Source organism: Mustela nivalis (assembly GCF_964662115.1).
Source record: "Mustela nivalis genome assembly, chromosome: 1".
Lineage (NCBI taxonomy): Eukaryota > Metazoa > Chordata > Mammalia > Carnivora > Mustelidae > Mustela > Mustela nivalis.
The window spans coordinates 79,716,993-79,735,094 of NC_139020.1; the positions used below are offsets into that span (position 1 = coordinate 79,716,993).

At 36.3% G+C, this 18,102-nt stretch overlaps 1 protein-coding gene across 2 annotated transcripts in view; it reads left to right on the forward strand.

Annotated features, from left to right (window-relative positions):
- The window catches only part of GMPS (guanine monophosphate synthase), a 78,296-nt gene that overhangs the window by 47,158 nt on the left and 13,036 nt on the right, over positions 1 to 18,102 (forward strand). For both annotated transcript variants that reach the window (XM_082685362.1, XM_082685363.1), the window contains exons 9-12: positions 349 to 522; positions 1,957 to 2,062; positions 5,075 to 5,190; positions 7,811 to 7,936. In XM_082685362.1, the coding sequence (XP_082541488.1) occupies positions 349 to 522; positions 1,957 to 2,062; positions 5,075 to 5,190; positions 7,811 to 7,936 (522 nt within the window). The remainder of the gene's footprint in view (positions 1 to 348; positions 523 to 1,956; positions 2,063 to 5,074; positions 5,191 to 7,810; positions 7,937 to 18,102) is intronic.

The following is an 18,102-nucleotide window of genomic DNA, read 5'->3' on the forward strand; positions in this document are numbered from 1 at the left end:
TCAGTGCATGTTACTGTTACACTGACTGGTTTTAAAAAAACACGTATACTTACGTTGTCAGGCTTTTATTTTAACTATTTAAGAATAGATATTTCCGTTGATACTAGACTTTTTAATTCTTTGGGGATTTCAGTGGCTAGTTTTCAGGCTCTTGAATGTTTGCTTATCTTTATGAATCTTTCTAAAGTATATATTCTTGAAAGAGTTTACTTTGGGAGTTGGTATGGATTTTATCTCTTGGTCAGTATTGCAAAAGGATTCTGAGAGATCTTGTTGAAAGTATAAAAAAGACTATGCTTTTTTAAAGATTCACCTCTTAAAAGACTGTTTTACTCCTCTTGGTTATAGATTGCTAATGAAGTAATTGGAGAAATGAATCTGAAACCAGAGGAGGTTTTCCTTGCCCAAGGTACTTTACGGCCTGATTTAATTGAAAGTGCATCCCTTGTTGCAAGTGGCAAAGCTGAACTCATCAAAACCCATCACAATGACACAGAGCTTATCAGAAAGTTGAGAGAAGAGGTAAAAGCTTATGAGAACTTTGCCATAAAGCCTTTCTTCCCCACCCCCCTGCCCTGAACCATTTTTAAATGTATAGTTCAGTAATGTTAAGTATATTTGTACTGTTGTGAGACAAATCTCCGTAACTTATTCATCTTATAAAACTTGAAACTTTATATCCCTTGAACAACAGGTACTCTCTCTTATCCTTCTTCCCAACCCCTGGTCACCACCATTCTACTTTCTGTCTCCATGAATATGACTACTTTAGATACCCTATAAAAGTGAAATCATTTGTCTTTTTGTGACTGGCTTATTTCATTTAGCATAGGTCCTCAAGGTTCATCCATGTCGTAACATGTGACAGGATTTTCTTCTTCTTAAGGCTAAATAATATTTTATTATATGTGTATACACATTCTGTTTATCCATTTATCTGTCAGTGGACATTTGGGTTGCTTCTACTTTTTGGCTATTGTGAATTGTGCTGCTGTGGACATGAGTTGACAAATATCTCTTGAAGACCTTGCTTTCTCAGGTTTTGTTTGTTATATACAAGAAGCAGTATTGCTGGATCATATGATAGTTTTTTGTTTGTTTTTGTAAGATTTTAAGTAATCTCTCTGCTCATTATGGGGCTTGAGAACTTACAACCCCAAGATTAAGAGTTGTATGCTCTACTGACTGAATCAGCTAGGCACCCCATGGTCGTTCTATTTTTAATTTTTAAAAGGGACTTCTTAATGTTTCCATAGCAGTTATATCATATTACAATCCACCAGCAATATACTATACCTTAAGAACAACTGTTATTTTCTGTCTTTTTTTTTTTTTTTGTAATTCACATTCATGAAGATGGCTACATCTGTCTTTATTTTAGGCACGTTAGTGGATGGGAAGTGGTATCTCATTGTGATTTTGATTTGCATTTCCTTAATAACTAATGATGTTGAACATCTTTTCATGTGCTTATTGGCCATTTGTATATTTTCTTAGAAATATCTGTTCAGATTTTTTGCACATTTTTAATTTATTTATTTTTATTACTGAATTGTGTTCTTTATATACTATAGATCCTTTATCAAATAGGAATAGGTGACTTTTCACTTAATGGTGTCATTTGGAGAGCTTTAATTTTGAGACTCTAGTATGATTTCTAATTGCCTTGTATTCTAATGAGAACTAGATCAGAGATGGTGGGTAGGACTGCTCTGATTTACTTACATTTGAAAGGTTTATGTTTAAAATGTGTTTTGGAGAGAAGTACACAGGTCAGTAAAATGTTCATCTAATTCCTTATGAACACGTAGGAGAACATACTTTAAGATATGAAATTTAAAAAAATATCTTTCACCTTAGATTAAAAAATCAACAGGAAAGATCAATAATATGTTATTCTTTATTTACCATGTCTTTTTCATTACCCATTTGATTAATTGGCTTCTCCCTCTGTAGGGAAAAGTAATAGAACCTCTGAAAGATTTTCATAAGGATGAAGTAAGAATTTTAGGCAGAGAACTTGGACTTCCGGAAGAGTTAGTTTCCAGGCATCCATTTCCAGGTAAAAAAAAAAAAAAGAATTGAATTGCTCGATTTGTCATTAGACTTCCATGTTGAAGAAAAATCAATTCAGACAGTTTTGAAGCAATTACCTCAGGGAATATGTAACTTTAGAAAAAGGAAAGGGTGGGCAGGGAACAAAATTCGTAGTACCTATTGTGCATACTTCATTTTCTTACATAATTATTTTCCATTGGATTTGTATTGTATCAGTGAGTCTGGCCTATAATGTTGCCATCGAATGAGAAAAACAAAACATAGAGAAATTTTAATAACATAGCCACACAAGTCTTTTTTTTTTTTTAAGCTTTTATTTATTTACTTTAGAGTGAGCAGGGGGAGGGGCAGGGGGATAGGGAGAGGAGAATTTTAAGCAAGCTCCACACCCAGTGCGCATCCCAACATGGGGCTTGATATGACAACCCTGAGATCATGACCTGAGCTGAAATCAGTCAGATGCTTAACAAACTGAGCCACCCAGGTGCCCCGCATTGCCATACAATTCTTAGTGTTAGAGCTGCAATTTATATGTTCTTCCTACTATACCATGATGCCTTTCATGGAAGACAAGGTTAAAGACAAGGTGGTTCTCTGAAATCCTAATCTATGGTTGATTTATCTGAATGGAGGAATTACTTCTTTGCATAGGGCTGTATGTAACTTGTTCATGAACAAATAAAAAATACTCAATTAAAATAGTCATTTGCTGCTATCATATAGAAAAATAACCTATTAGAGGTGGTATTTATTTAAAGTTAGGACTGAGAGTCTTAAATTGTTTTTGTTGTAAGTTCTTGAGCTTGGGTTCGTCTTGTACCTCAGTTTCTGACTCTTTATAATAGTCCTTAAGGTGATGAGTTGAGTGAATGGTCTAATTAAGCATAGTAAAAGTTAACAATTTTTAAGTATTAGTATGTGCTAGACATTCTGCTAAATATTTTACACATACTGTCTTATTTGATCCTCAAAATAAAGCTAGGATGATTTTGCTTTATAGATAAGGAAATTTGGGGACAAAGCCCAGTTCGCCAAAAGTTAATGCAGATTAGGTTTGGAACTGGGATTCTAGCCCTGAGAGTCTCATCTCAGAGCTTGTACTCTTAAATACCATATTGGTCCTATAAGCAGTGTTAGAAAGGTGATTAGTGCTGTTTGTATGAATAAACCTCAAATCTGGGAATTCAAGATGTTCAGTCTCTAATCTGTGTGTCGGCAAAAGATTGTGTATGAATATAATGGAGGGATCCAAGTGGTCCTTTGGTCATCATTGCACTAAGGTTACTTGACTTTTTTTTTGAAGATGTATTTAGTTATTTGACAGACAGAGATCACAAGTAGGCAGAGAGGCAGACAGAGAGAGAGGAGGAAGCAGGCTCCCTGCTGAGCAGAGAGCCCGATGCAGGGCTCGATCCCAGAACCCTGGGATCATGACCCGAGCCGAAAGCAGAGGCTTTAACCCACTGAGCCACCCAGGCACCCCAAGGTTACTTGACTTTTAAAAGTCTTTTTACATATTGGATTTTTTTTTTTTTTTAATGTAAGATTTCTTTGGAAAAATTTTGGTGCTTTTTTTTTAGATTTTCATTTTTTAAAAGTATTTATTTATTTATTTGAGAGAGAGGCAGTGACAGAGAGCATGAGCGAGGAGAAGGTCAGAGGGAGAAGCAGACTCCCAATGGAGCTGGGAGCCCAATGCAGGACTTGATCCCGGGACTCCAGGATCATGACCTGAGCCGAAGGCAGTTGTCCAACCAACTGAGCCACCCAGGCGTCCCAAAAAAATAGGCATACTACTTACCTTTACTAAGCAGTTTATCCTACAGATAAAGAATGAAACTGAGGAATTAATGGAACATGGCTAAGGTTTTATCTGTAACTAGGTATCTCACAGGATACCTTTTCTATTATAGTAAAGAAGTAGAGTCCACTTTTTTTAGACCCATGCATACCTTACATTTTCATCCTTTTAAGTATTTGGTAAAATAGAAATAGCAGTTCACATTTTTGGAATTAGACACTCAGTTGTAATTTTTTTTTTTTTAAATAAAACCACAGTCTTCTAAAATTAGGTTGGTAGTTGAACGTGGGTGATGAATAATAAGGTGATTCATTTACACTGTCCTCTTTAGTTTTCTATATATTTAAAAATTCCTTTAATAAGTTTAAAAAGAAAGAAAAGTTTTAAAAAGATGGGTGCATATATTGTGAATTAATATTTATTGGAGAATTTTGTGACACTTAATACATGGACTACCAGAAATAGGACATAGAAATTACTGTTGTAAAAAGTGCTAAAGCATTGTAAGAAATGGTGAGTTGGATGGAAAACTATTTGAAGTAAAACACTTAAAAAAAAAAAAAGCAAAGTGGAGGGGCTCAGTTGGTTGGACCTCCCATTTTTGGTTTTAGCTCAGGTCATAGTCTCAGGATGGTAGAATCAGCCCCCCAGTTGGGTTCTGCTCTTGGTAGGGGGTCTGCTTGTGGTCCTCTTTCTCTGCCCCTCCCCCTCTCTCAAACAGATAAATAAATCTTTTTTTTTTAATAGTTTTTTTTTTAAAGATTTTATTTATTTATTTGACAGAGAGATCACAATTCAGGCAGAGAGAGAGAGAGGAGGAAGCAGGCTCCCCGCTGAGCAGAGAGCCCGATGCGGGACTCGATCCCAGGACCCTGAGATCATGACCTGAGCCGAAGGCAGCGGCTTAACACACTGAGCCACCCAGGCGCCCCTTATAGTTTTTTTTTTTTAAAGATTTTATTTATTTATTTGACAGATCACAAGTAGGCAGAGAGGCAGGCAGAGAGAGAGAGAGGAGGAAGCAGCAGATAAATAAATCTTAAAAAAAAAAAAACTTACAATGGTTATGTGTCAATTATATCTCAGTAAAACTAGAAATAACTTAAAATGGCCAATGGATTTTAATTTTTGAAAGGTTCATATTTGGAAACTGATATTTTTATATTAAATATGTAATTTATTTATATTAAATATCATTGTTATTGTTCTCTTTAGGTCCTGGCCTGGCAATCAGAGTAATATGTGCTGAAGAACCTTATATTTGTAAGGACTTTCCTGAAACCAACAATATTTTGAAAATAGTAGCTGATTTTTCTGCAAGTGTTAAGAAGGTAATAATTTGCATTGAATTTATATATTATAAGAGCTTTAAATGGTCACAGTTCATCGGTATAAGGAATTGAGTAAATAAGGATTCTTGTAGCACTCTAGTATTTACGATGAATTTTATTAGAGTTTCATTTTTTGAAAATTCAGGGCAATTTTACATGTTAAATGAGTATAAAGAAAATATTTTACAGAGACTTGGAAATACAGACTTATTTTTTTAGCCTTATAACAGATAAGCCTTGAATCCCTAAAAATTCTAGATACGAAGGGGAGTTTAAAAGTATTTTAGGAGTCCCTGGTTGGCTCAGTTGGTAGAGCTTGTGACACTTATCTTGGGGTCATGAGTTTGAGCCCCATGTTGGGTGTGGAAATTACTTAAAATCGTTAAAAAATGTATTTTATATATATTGCAAGAAAATAAGGGGTAGCATTTTTACTCCAAACTAAGGATGAATGTAAAAGTCTTCTAGTCCTTTAGATTTGGTGCTGAAATTCATCTGTGGTCTGAAAAACTTCAGACTAAGAATCGAAAGTGGACCTTGGTTGGTAGTGCTTCCAGGTATCAGGCTTAGGAATGTAGCAAGATCCCCACATATAGAGTTCCAATAAGTATATATGAACTTAAAAAATTGCAAAATATATATAGAAATAAGGTAAATGAATGAGAGCTAGTGGAAGAAAAAACTGGCAGAACAAGATCCACAAACACTTCAGATACTGGAGTTAGTCTAAGGTATGTAGAATTAAGAGAAGCAGTTGATAGTAAGAATGAGATACATGGTAAAAGACTATCAAAATGACTTGGGCAGCTTCAAAAAAAATTAAGTTCTAGTAATGAAAATAACTGAAATTAAAAACAGCTAAAGAGGGGCATCTGGATGGCCCAGTGGGTTAAGCCTCTGCCTTCGGCTCAGGTCATGATCTCAGAGTCCTGGGATTGAACCCCTCGTTGGGCTCTCTGCTCAGCGGAGAGCCTGCTTCCCCCTCTCTTTCTCTGCCTGCCTCTCTGGGCTACTTGTGATCTCTGCCTGTCAAATAAATAAATACAATCTTAAAAAAAAAATAAAAAAATAAAAACAGCTAAAGAAAGAAGTAATGAACTCAAAGACAGGTGTTAGGAAATTATCCAGAAATCGGAACAAAGCATCAAAGAGAAAATATATAGAGAAGTAAAATAGAATGCAAAGGTCAATATTAACATACGTCCAGGAGGAGATAATAGACAGTTGTCCACACTGGTGAAGACACAATGCTTCAGATTCAGGAAATATAACACATCTCCCTAGCTGGTATACCTAGCAAAACGGCTGACTGCCAAAGACAAAACAGCTGCAGGAGAAGGGTTGTTTATCCTTTGAAGGAAAGACGATTATTCTGAAAGCACAGTAAAAACATGAAGATTTCAGAGTGCCATGAGAAAATAATTCTGAATAATGAACGGATGAACCGACTTCTAAGAACTAGGGCAAATGAAGACATTTATGGATAAACAATTTACTATCAATAGTCCATTACTTAAGGAACTAAGGGCAGTGGTTCTCAGCCTGAAACAAACACGGGCTGTATAATATAATCTCAAATTTTGTGTGTTTAAAAATATTATAACAGTATACAGCTAAAATAACATGTAAGCCACAGGAAATTGATTGGAGTTAAAGTATTCAAAATGCTTGTGTTGTTTGCTGGGAGGACAGAGGTTGGTTCTCTTCTGTTAAGTATCCATGTTAACACTTAGAGGGAACTACTAAAAAAAGAAAAATACAGGGTTTAACTTCAAAACCAGTAGAAGGAAAATAAATGAACTGGGAGAAATAGTTTAGAAAAATGTGGGGGAAAAAAGCCCTAAAAACTGCAACAAATAGAAACTACTGAATAAAATAGTAGAATGAAGTCCAACCATATTATTAATCTACAGTTAGTTAAACGGTTTAACATCTCTCGTTATGACATAGATTGTCAAACTGGTTTGAGAAGTAAAATCTAATTATAGTCTGTTTACCTAAGGATAGACCGAAAGTAAAAGAATGGGACAGCATATACCAGGTTAATACACCAGAAAAAAGGAAGTTGGTGGAGATATATTAATTTTTTTTATTTAAAAAAATTTTTTTAATAAGATTTTACTTATTAATTTGACAGAGAGTGATCAGGCAGAGAGAGACGGGGAAGCAGGTTCCCCGCTGAGTAGAGCGCCTGATGTGGAGCTTGATCTCAGGGTCCTGGGACCCTGAGATCATGACCTGAACCGAAGGCAGCAGCTTAACCCACTGAGCCACCTAGGCACCCCATATATTAATTTTTTGACAGAGTGATTTTATGGTAAGAAGTTTTATTATAAGGAAAAGGTTTAACTCATGTGAGGTATGTCCCTTTGCCACTGACAGGATTAAATCCCTGAAGTATACACATATAATCTGTGTTTCTTATCCTGATACTTGACTTCTCATAGCCCTGGCTCTCAGGAGTGAAATTCTGATGTACTGCATAGCACACACAAGTCAGAGAAAATATCAGATAGGATCTACTGCTGTAAACCAGTAAGTGTGGATACATAAGACAGTAACAGATACCTAAAGAATACCTTATCTTTTGAAACCTTAAGTGTCTGTTTGGTTTTCTCAGCCGCATACACTGTTACAAAGAGTCAAAGCTTGTACAACGGAAGAGGATCAGGAGAAGCTGATGCAAATTACAAGTTTGCATTCATTGAATGCCTTCCTTCTGCCGATTAAAACTGTAGGTGTGCAGGTGAGTTGGGTGAATTCATTGATCTGTGACATAACTTTTTGCAATTTTTTCTTTCCACTAATATTGAAATAAGAGTGACTTAGGAAAATGAAATATAAAAGTATATACACCAAATTTAGAAATGTTTGAAAAGGTGGTACTTTATAGAGTGTTTATGGAGTGAATAGGGTTGTAGAAACTACATATTGAGGCTGAGATTTTGTAGTTGGGGAACATCTGTCATCTCTAACCAAAAGCAGATACTAAAATAGTGGTTTACTATGGGCTTGACTTGCTTGCTTCTGCCTTGAAGGGCAGGTACCAAGAAGTCATGCCCTCATGTATGCTTCTTGGTGTGAAAATATACTGTGACTTTAGAGGTCTTAAGTGCAAGAACGCCCCCAGTTGAACATGTTACACTATTTAGGTCTTACTCTCAGCTTGTGTATTCCTTAAACCAGTGCTCTCTGCCTCTTCAACATGTTCTCTTAGCTGTGATCATGTACAATTAACATTTTTGTATTTATGGTTCTGTCTTTCTTAATTGTAAAAGCATGTGTGCATAATATAGTTTTTACTTTTAAAATGTTATCTATAAATAGATTATATTAAATTCTCCTTTATATGATCCTCAGGTGAGTTTCTGGGGAGAGGTTTGGGTGGGTAGGGAAGAGGAAAGTTTCTATTCCCTTAGGGTTTTTAGTTAAATGAAAACTAGTAAAGGTTTCAGTAATTTAACTTAAAATGGTATGAATGCTAGTTACAGGGCCTTCCTAATGTATGGGAAGAAATTAGCTCTGTTTTAGAGATTATTCATCTGAAATTTAGTAAGTATACTCTTTTTCTTAAATACATGAAGTTGAGTCATCAGTTTAAATTCTTCCTTCTCCTGAATCCATGTAACTCTTTTGTAAATGAGACAATAAAAATTCATCGTTGCCTTTAAGGTATTTTGATAGGTCCACTTGTTTTGAACTTGTTTCCTCTTCCCCTCTTTAAAGGCCATATGTGAAAGCTACATATATTCTTTTTAAATCGCTATTAAAATAACCCTTTCTGGAATTGTAGAAATAATTTTCTTTCAGTGGTGTTTGGTTATCTCATTATATGCAGATTGATTTTGAAGTTTATGCTATGATACTTACAGGCAGCTATTACCCTGCTGTATAAAAATAGAAGAACTTATAAGGTATTTGATGTGTAAAAGTTTTTCCAGTCCTAAGTAGATCTCTTACAGAGAACTTCCAACTGTATATTAACTCCTGCTAGGCAGGAAGTTGAATTAGTTACCTATTCCCCCTTTTAGGTAATTATTATAGATAATAATGTTAGAAGAATAGATGTTTGAGGCAATATGTTAGGTGAATGGTTTCTTTAAAAATGAAGCTTATTTACTTTTACCATCAAAACAAAAGTTTCTTTTGTTGTTAGATATTTTAGTTTATTCTAGTCTTATGCTTTTGAAGGTGAGACCCTTGGAAGCCCAGAAAAAAAAAAAAAAACCTCATAATTCCTGGTTAGGGTAGCAATGAAGCTTATTTTCTAAATACCAAAATAAACCATACTTATAAAAAAATAAGTAAAAATTCAGTTTGAGTAATTTTCCCTCACCTATTCTCCAGTTGTGTTATATGTGTCCTTCCAGAAACATTAATTTTAAAAAGAAAATAAAGGAATTATACATGTGCATTGTCATCTTTCTTCATTTAAACTTGACATCACGAATTTCTTATCTTTGCATGCCATTACAAGTAGATTATTCTTTTTTTTTAAAGATTTTATTTATTTATTTAACAGAGATTAGTAGTAGGTAGTAGCAGTTAATAAGTTAACTTATTTTTAAGTGAACTTTCAGTGTTTCATTTTTAAAGAAATTTATAGTAAATGTTTACAAAATTATTTTTATCTCTGACTTAATACTTAAGAATATCCACCTAATAAACATAGATAGATCTTTTTTCATTTTAATAGTTTTTTTTGTGTGTGTGAGTTTAGTTGACACACAATATTATGTTATTTTCAGGTGTACAACATAGTGATTCAACCTCTCTATGTGTTCTGTAGCTATCATCTGTCACCATATATCCCTATTATAATATCATTGACTGTATTCCCTATGTTGTGGCTTTTATTCCTGTGCTTAGTCATCTTCTTTTTTTAAAAAATTTTTAAAATTTTATTTTATAAACATATAATATGTTATATTATATGTTTATATTTTACTATATTATATTATATGTACTTATATTATATTATATTATATTATATTATATAAACATATAATTATCCCCAGGGGTACAGGTCTGTGAATCATCAGGTTTACACACTTCACAGCACTCACCATAGCACATAACCCTCCCCAATGTCCATAACCCCACCCCTCTTCTCCCAATCCCCCTCCTCCCAGCAACCCTCAGTTTGTTTTGTGAGATTAAGAGTCACTTATGGTTTGTCTCCCTCCCAATCCCATCTTGTTTCATTGATTCTTCTCCTATCCCCTTAACTCCCATGTTGCATCTCCACTTCCTCATATTAGGGAGATCATATGATAGTTGTCTTTCTCTACTTGACTTATTTCGCTAAGCATGATACCCTCTAGTTTCATCCACGTTGTCGCAAATGGCAAGATTTCATTTCTTTTGATGGCTGCATAGTATTCCATTGTGTATATAGACCACATCTTCTTTATCTATTCATCTCTTGATGGACATCTAGATTCTTTCCATAGTTTGGCTATTGTAGACATTGCTATTATAAACATTCAGGTGTATGTGCACTTTCGGATCACTACATTTGTATCTTTAGGGTAAATACCCAGTAGTGCAATTGCTGGGTCATAGGGCAGTTCTATTCCCAACTTTTTGAGGAACCTCCACATTCCCACAACAGTGTAGGAGGGTTTCCCTTTCTTCGCATCCTCGCCAGCATCTGTCATTTCCTGACTTGTTAATTTTAGCCATTCTGACTGGTGTGAGGTGATATCGCATTGTGGTTTTGATTCGTATTTCCCTGATGCCGAGTGATATGGAGCACTTTTTCATGTGTCTGTTGGCCATCTGGATGTCTTCTTTGCAGAAATGTCTGTACATGTCTTCTGTTCATTTCTTGATTGGATTATTTGTTCTTTGGGTGTTGAGTTTGCTAAGTTCTTTATAGATTTTGGACACTAGTCCTTTATCTGATATGTTGTTTGCAAATATCTTCTCCCATTCTGTCAGTTGTCTTTTGGTTTTGCTAACTGTTTCCTTTGCTGTGCAAAAGCTTTTGATCTTGATAAAATCCCAATAGTTCATTTTTGCCCTTGCTTCCCTTGCCTTTGGCGATGTTCCTAGGAAGAAATTGCTGTGGCTGAGGTCGAAGAGGTTGCTGCCTCTGTTCTCCTTAGGGATTTTGAAGGATTCCTTTCTCACATTGAGGTCCTTCATCCACTTTGAGTCTATTTTCGTGTGTGGTGTAAGGAAATGGTCCAATTTCATTTTTCTGCATGTGGCTGTCCAATTTTCCCAACATCATTTGTTGAAGAGGCTGTCTTTTTTCCATTGGACATTTTTTCCTGCTTTGTTGAAGATTAGTTGACCGTAGAGTTGAGGGTCTATTTCTGGGCTATTCTGTTCCATTGATCTATTTGTCTGTTTTTATGCCAGTACTATGCTGTCTTGATGATGACAGCTTTGTAATAGAGCTTGAAGTCCAGAATTGTGATGCCACCAACTTTGCCTTTCTTTTTCAATACTCCTTTGGCTATTGGAGGTCTTTTCTGGTTCCATATAAATTTTAGGATTATTTGTTCCATTTCTTTGAAAAAGATGGATGGTACTTTAATAGGAATTGCATTAAATGTGGAGATTGCTTTAGGTAGCATAGACATTTTCACAATATTTATTCTTCCAATCCAGGAGCATGGGACATTTTTCCATTTCTTTGTGTCTTCCTCAATTTCTTTCATGAGTACTTTATAGTTTTCTTAGTATAGATTCCATGTCTCTTTGGTTAGGTTTATTCCTAGGTATCTTATGGTTTTGGATGCAATTGTAAATGGGATTGACTCCTTAATTTCTCTTTTCTCTGTCTTGCTGTTGGTGTAGAGAAATGTAACTGATATCTGTGCATTGATTTTCTATCGTAACACTTTACTGAATTCCTGTACAAGTTCTAGCAGTTTTGGAGTGGAGTCTTTTGGGTTTCCACATACAGTATCATATCATCTGTGAAGAGTGATAGTTTGACTTCTTCTTTGCTGATTTGGATGCCTTTAATTTCCTTTTGTTGTCTGATTGCTGATGCTAGGACTTCTAGTACTATGTTGAATAGCAGTGGTGATAATGGACATCCCTGCTGTGTTCCTGACCTTAGTGAAAAGCTTTCAGTTTTTCTCCATTGAGAATGATATTTGCGGTGGGTTTTTCATAGATGACTTTGATAATATTGAGGTATGTGCCCTCTATCTCTACACTTTGAAGAGTTTTGATCAGGAAGGAATGCTGTACTTTGTCAGATGCTTTTTCAACATCTATTGAGAGTATCATATGGTTCTTGTTCTTTCTTTTATTAATGTGTTGTATCCCATTGATTGATTTGCGGATGTTGAACCAACCTTGCAGCCCTGGAATAAATCCCACTTGGTCGTGCTGAATAATCCTTTTAATGTACTGGTGAATCCTGTTGGCTAGTATTTTGGTGAGGATTTTCGCATCTGTGTTCATCAAACATACTGGTCTGTAGTTCTCTTTTTTGATGGGATCCTTGTCTGGTTTTGGGATCAAGGTGATGCTGGCCTCATAAAATGAGTTTGGAAGTTTTCCTTCCATTTCTATTTTTTGGAACAGTTTCAGGAGAATAAGAATTAGTTCTTCTTTAAATGTTTGGTAGAATTCCCCCGGGAAGCTGTCTGGCCCTGGGCTTTTGTTTGTTTGGAGATTTTTGATGACTGTTTCAGTCTCCTTACTGGTTATGGGTCTGTTCAGGCTTTCTGTTTCTTCCTGGTTCAGTTGTGGTAGTTTATATGTCTCTAGGAATGCATCCATTTCTTCCAGATTGTCAAATTTGTTGGCATAGAGTTGCTCATAGTATGTTCTTTAAATTGTCTGTATTTCTTTGGTGTTAGTTGTGATCTCTCCTCTTTCATTCATGATTTTATTTATTTGGGTCCTTTCTCTTTTTGATAAGTCTGGCCAGGGGTTTATCAATCTTATTAATTCTTTCAAAGAACCAGCTCCTACTTTTGTAGATTTGTTCTATTGTTTTTTTTTTTTTGGTTTCTAGTTCATTGATTTCTGCTCTGATCTTTATGATTTCTTTTTTTCTGCTGGGTTTAGGGTTTCTTTCTTGTTCTTTCTCCAGCTCCTTTAGGTGTAGGGTTAGGCTGTATACCTGAGACCTTTTTTGTTTCTTGAGAAAGGCTGTACCACTATTTATTTTCCTCTCAGGACTGCCTTTGTTTTGTCCCACAGATTTTGAATTGTTGTGTTTTCATTATCATTTGTTTCCATGAATTTTTTTCAATTCTTCTTTAATTTCCTGGTTGACCCATTCATTCTTTAGAAGGATGCTGTTTATTCTCCATGAATTTGGGTTCTTTCCAACTTTCCTCTTGTGATTGAGTTCTAGCTTCAGAGCATTGTGGTCTGAAAATATGCAGGGAATGCTCCCTATCTTTTGATACCGGTTGAGACCTGATTTCTGACTCAGGATGTGCTCTATTCTGGAGAATGTTCCATGTGCACTAGAGAAGAATGTATATTCTGTTGCTTTGGGATGAAATGTTCTGAATATATCTGTGATTTCCATCTGGTCCAGTGTGTCATTTAAGGCCTTTATTTCCTTCTTGATCTCTTACTTGGATGATCTGTCCATTTCAGTGAGGGGAGTGTAAAAATCCCCTACTATTATTGTATTATTGTTGATGTGTTTCTTTGATTTTGTTATTAATTGGTTTATATAGTTGGCTGCTCCCATGTTAGGGGCATATATATTTAAAATTGTTAGATCTGCTTGTTGGACAGATCCTTTGAGTATGATACAGTGTCCTTCCTCATCTCTTATTATAGTCTTTGGCTTAAAATCTAATTGATCTGATATAAGGATTGCCACTCCTGCTTTCTTCTGATGTCCATTAGCATGGGAGATTCTTTCCACCCCCTAACTTTGAATCTGGAGGGGTCTTCGGGTTTAAAATGAGTTTCTTGGAGGCAACATATAGATGGGGTTTTTTTTTTAATCCATTCTGATAATCTGTGTCTTTTGATTGGGGCATTTAGCCCATTAACATTGAGGGTAACTATTGAGAGAGATGATTTTAGTGCCATTGTATTGCCTGTAAGGTGACTGTTACTGTATATTGTCTCTGTTCCTTTCTGATCTACTACTTTTAGGCTCTCTCTTTACTTAGAGGACCCCTTTCAATATTTCCTGTAGAGCTGGGTTGGTTTTTGCAAATTCTTTCAGTTTTTGTTTGTCCTGGAAGCTTTTAATCTCTCCTTCTATTTTCAATGATAGCCTAGCTGGATATAGTATTCTTGGCTGCATGTTTTTCTCGTTTAGTGCTCTGAATATATCATGCCAGCTCTTTCTGGCCTGCCACGTCTCTCTGGATAAGTCTGCTGCCAATCTAATACTTTTACCATTGTATGTTACAGACTTCTTTTCCTGGGCTGCTTTCAGGATTTTCTCTGCCACTAAGACTTGTAAATTTTACTATTAGGTGACGGGGTGTGGACCTATTCTTACTGATTTTGATAGGGTTCTCTGCACCTCCTGGATTTTGATGCTTGTTCCCTTTGCCATATTGGGGAAATTCTCTCCAATAATTCTCTCCAGTATACCTTCTGTTCCCCTCTCTCTTTCTTCTTCTTCTGGAATCCCAATTATTCTAATGTTGTTTCATCTTATGGTGTCACTTATCTCTCAAATTCTCCCCTCGTGGTCCAGTAGCTGTTTGTCCCTCTTTTGCTCAGCTTCCTTATTCTCTGTCATTTGGTCTTCTATATCGCTAATTTTCAGTAAAGACTTTCCTTCTTTTCAGTAAAACTCTAGGAGGTGTTAAGGGGGGAGGGGAGGGGACAAAATCCTTGAAACCTTTTATTTGGCTCATGCCATGTTATGATCATGTACCTTTTAAATAAGGGGAAATAGTATCTTTAAAGTTAATGTCGTACCAAGAGTTTAGTTAACGAAGAATTAAACTACACTGTTGATCGGTGCTTTGTGTAAATACATCTTAACGTTTTGGTTGAGAGGGGCCTTAAGAAGGACAGTTCGTTGTAGGAAAGCAATTCTGTACATGAGTTTAAGCATACTTGTTGCATTGTCTCTGCAGATTCTATTTTTGTTTACAATATTAAAATGTATGTTAGCAAAAATGGGTGGATTTTCAAATAAAATGCAGCTTCCACAAAAAAAAAAAAAAAAAAGAATTATCATTCTGAACTCTAGATCTGACATATTAACAATGTCTGTATTGATTAGGTCCCTAGCCTTCGGTACTGCCTCTTGTTCTTTTTTTTGTGGTGAATTTTTCCGCCTTGTCATTTTGTCCAGATAAGAGTATATGAAGGAGTAAGTAAAATACTAAAAGGGTGGCAGCAACCCCAGGAATATATGCTTTAACCAAATCAGAAGTGATCCCAGATTGTGAGTGGGGAGAAATGGATAAAAAGAGGTTCAGAAAGAAAAAAAAAAGAAGAAGAAGAAAAGAAACAATTAAAAAAAGAAAACGAATAAAGAAAAAGTATAAAAAATATATATTAGATAAATTTAGTTTAAAAATGTTAAAAAAGAAAAGGGTAAAAGTTAAAAATTTAGCAGAAGAAGAGAAAAAAAATTGAAAAAGAAAAAAAAATAAGTTAATTGTGAGACTAAGGAATCATGTGGAGAAAGCCATGAGTTCCGTGCTTTGCTTTTTCCTCCTCTGGAATTCCACTGCTCTCCTTGGTATTGAAACCGCACTCCTTGGTAGGTGAACTTGGTTCTGGCTGGATTTCTTGTTGATCTTCTGGGGGAGGGCCTTTTGTAGTGATACTCAAGAGTCTTTGCCCTAGGCGGAATTGCACCGCCCTTACCAGGGGCTGTGCTGAGTAATCCGCTCCGGTTTGCTTTCCGCAGCTTTTGTTCCCTGAGCGCTTTCCTTTCTGTAGAGTTCCGGAGGACGGGAATACAAATGGCGGCCTCCTGGTCTCCGGCCCGGAGGAGCCGAGAGCCCAGGGCCCCACTCCTTAGTGCGCCTTCAGAGAACAGCGCCCAATTACTCCTGTCTCCCTGGCCTCTGGCTGCGCTCTGAGACCACCGAGCCTGCAACGGGTTCAAGGTAATTCGGAGCTGTGAGCTCACTCCTCGGCTCTGTCTCTGTAGCCAGCTTCCCCCTTCTAAACCTGTAAGCTCTGCGACACTCAGACAGCCCAGATCCTTCTGTGACCCTGCGGGACCTGAGCACGCTGACCCCGAGTGGGCTTCGCCCCGGTTTAGCCTCTGGAGTGATGTTCCTCTGTGGAGCAGACTTTTAAAAGTCCTGATTTTGTGCTCCGTTGCTCCGTTGCTCCGCCGCTTGCCGGGAGCCGGCCCCTCCCCCAGCGATCTATCTTCCCGTTGCTTTGGATTCACTTCTCTGCCAGTCCTACCTTTCAGAAAGTGGTTGATTTTCTGTTTCTAGAATTCCTGTTCTTCTTTTCTTTGATCTGCCATTGGATTTGGACGTGTTTGCAATCTTTAGATAAGCTATCTAGCTGATCTCTTGCTACCTGAAGTAGTCTCAGCCTGCTACTTCTCCACCATCTTGACTCCTAAAATCGCTTAGTCATCTTCTAATTGGAAAACTGCATCTCTTCCTCTTCACCCATTTTGCCTGTCCTCCCACCCCCACCTTGGTTGTGATAATCATCAGTTTATTCCTGTGTTCATAGGTCTGATTTAGCTGTTTATTTGATTTTTAGGTTTCATATATGACTGAAATCATATGGTATTTGTCTTTTTCAGTCAGACTTACCTCACATAGCATAATATCCTCTAGCTCCATCCGTGTTTTGCAAATGGCAAGACAAAAAAAAATAAACAAACAAAAAAACCCCCCAAAAACCCCGTTATCCTTTTTAATGGGTGCATAATATTCTCTCTGTATGTGTGTACCTACCACATCTTTCTTATTCATTCATTTATTAATGAACATTTAAATTTCTTCCATATCTTAGTTATTGTAAATAATGCTGCAGTAAACATAGAGGTGCATATATCTTTTCAACTTAATGTTTTTACTTTCATTTTCTTTGGGTATATACCCATTAGTAGAATTGTAGAATTATGGGATCATACAGCATTTCTATTTTTAATTTTTTTGAGAAACTGTTTTCCACAGTGGCTGTACATTTCCACCAACAGTACACAAGGGTTCCTTTTTCTCCATGTCCTTGCCAACACTTAATTTCTTGTCTTTTTGATACTAGCCATTCTAACAGGTATAGGCGGATATCTCATTGTGGTTTTGATTTGCATTTCCCTGATGATTAGTGATACAGAGCATCTTTTCATGAGTCTTTTGGCCATCTGTAGGTCTTTGAAAAATGTCTATTGAGATCCTCTGTCCATTTTTTAATTTAATTGTTTGGTTTTTTTGGTGTTGTGTGAGTTCTTTACATATTGTAGATATTACCCCTTATTGGATTTATCATTTTACAAATACTTCTTTCACTAGGTTCCCTTTTGATTTTGTTGATGGTTTCCTTCACTGTGCAAAAACTTTATTTTGATGTAGTTCTAATAGTTTAATTTTGCTTTTGTTTCCCTTGCCTCAGAAATATCTGGAAAAATGTTTACTATGGCAAATATCAGAGAAATTACTGTCTGTGTTCTCTTCTAGGGTTTTTGTGGTTTCAGGTCTCACATTTAGATCTTTAATCCATTTTGAGTTTATTTTTTTATATGGTGTTAGAAAGTCGTCCACTTCTATTCTTTTACATGTAGCTGTCTACCTTCCCTAGTACCATTTATTGAAAAGACTGTTTTGGGACGCCTGCGTGGCTCAGTTGGTTAAGCAGCTGCCTTCGGCTCAGGTCATGATCCCAGCATCCTGGGATCGAATCCCGCATCAGGCTCCTTGCTCCACAGGGAGCCTGCTTCTCCCTCTGCCTCTGCCTGCCATTCTGTCTGCCTGTGCTTGCTCTCTCGCCCTCTCTCTCTGATAAATAAATAAAATCTTAAAA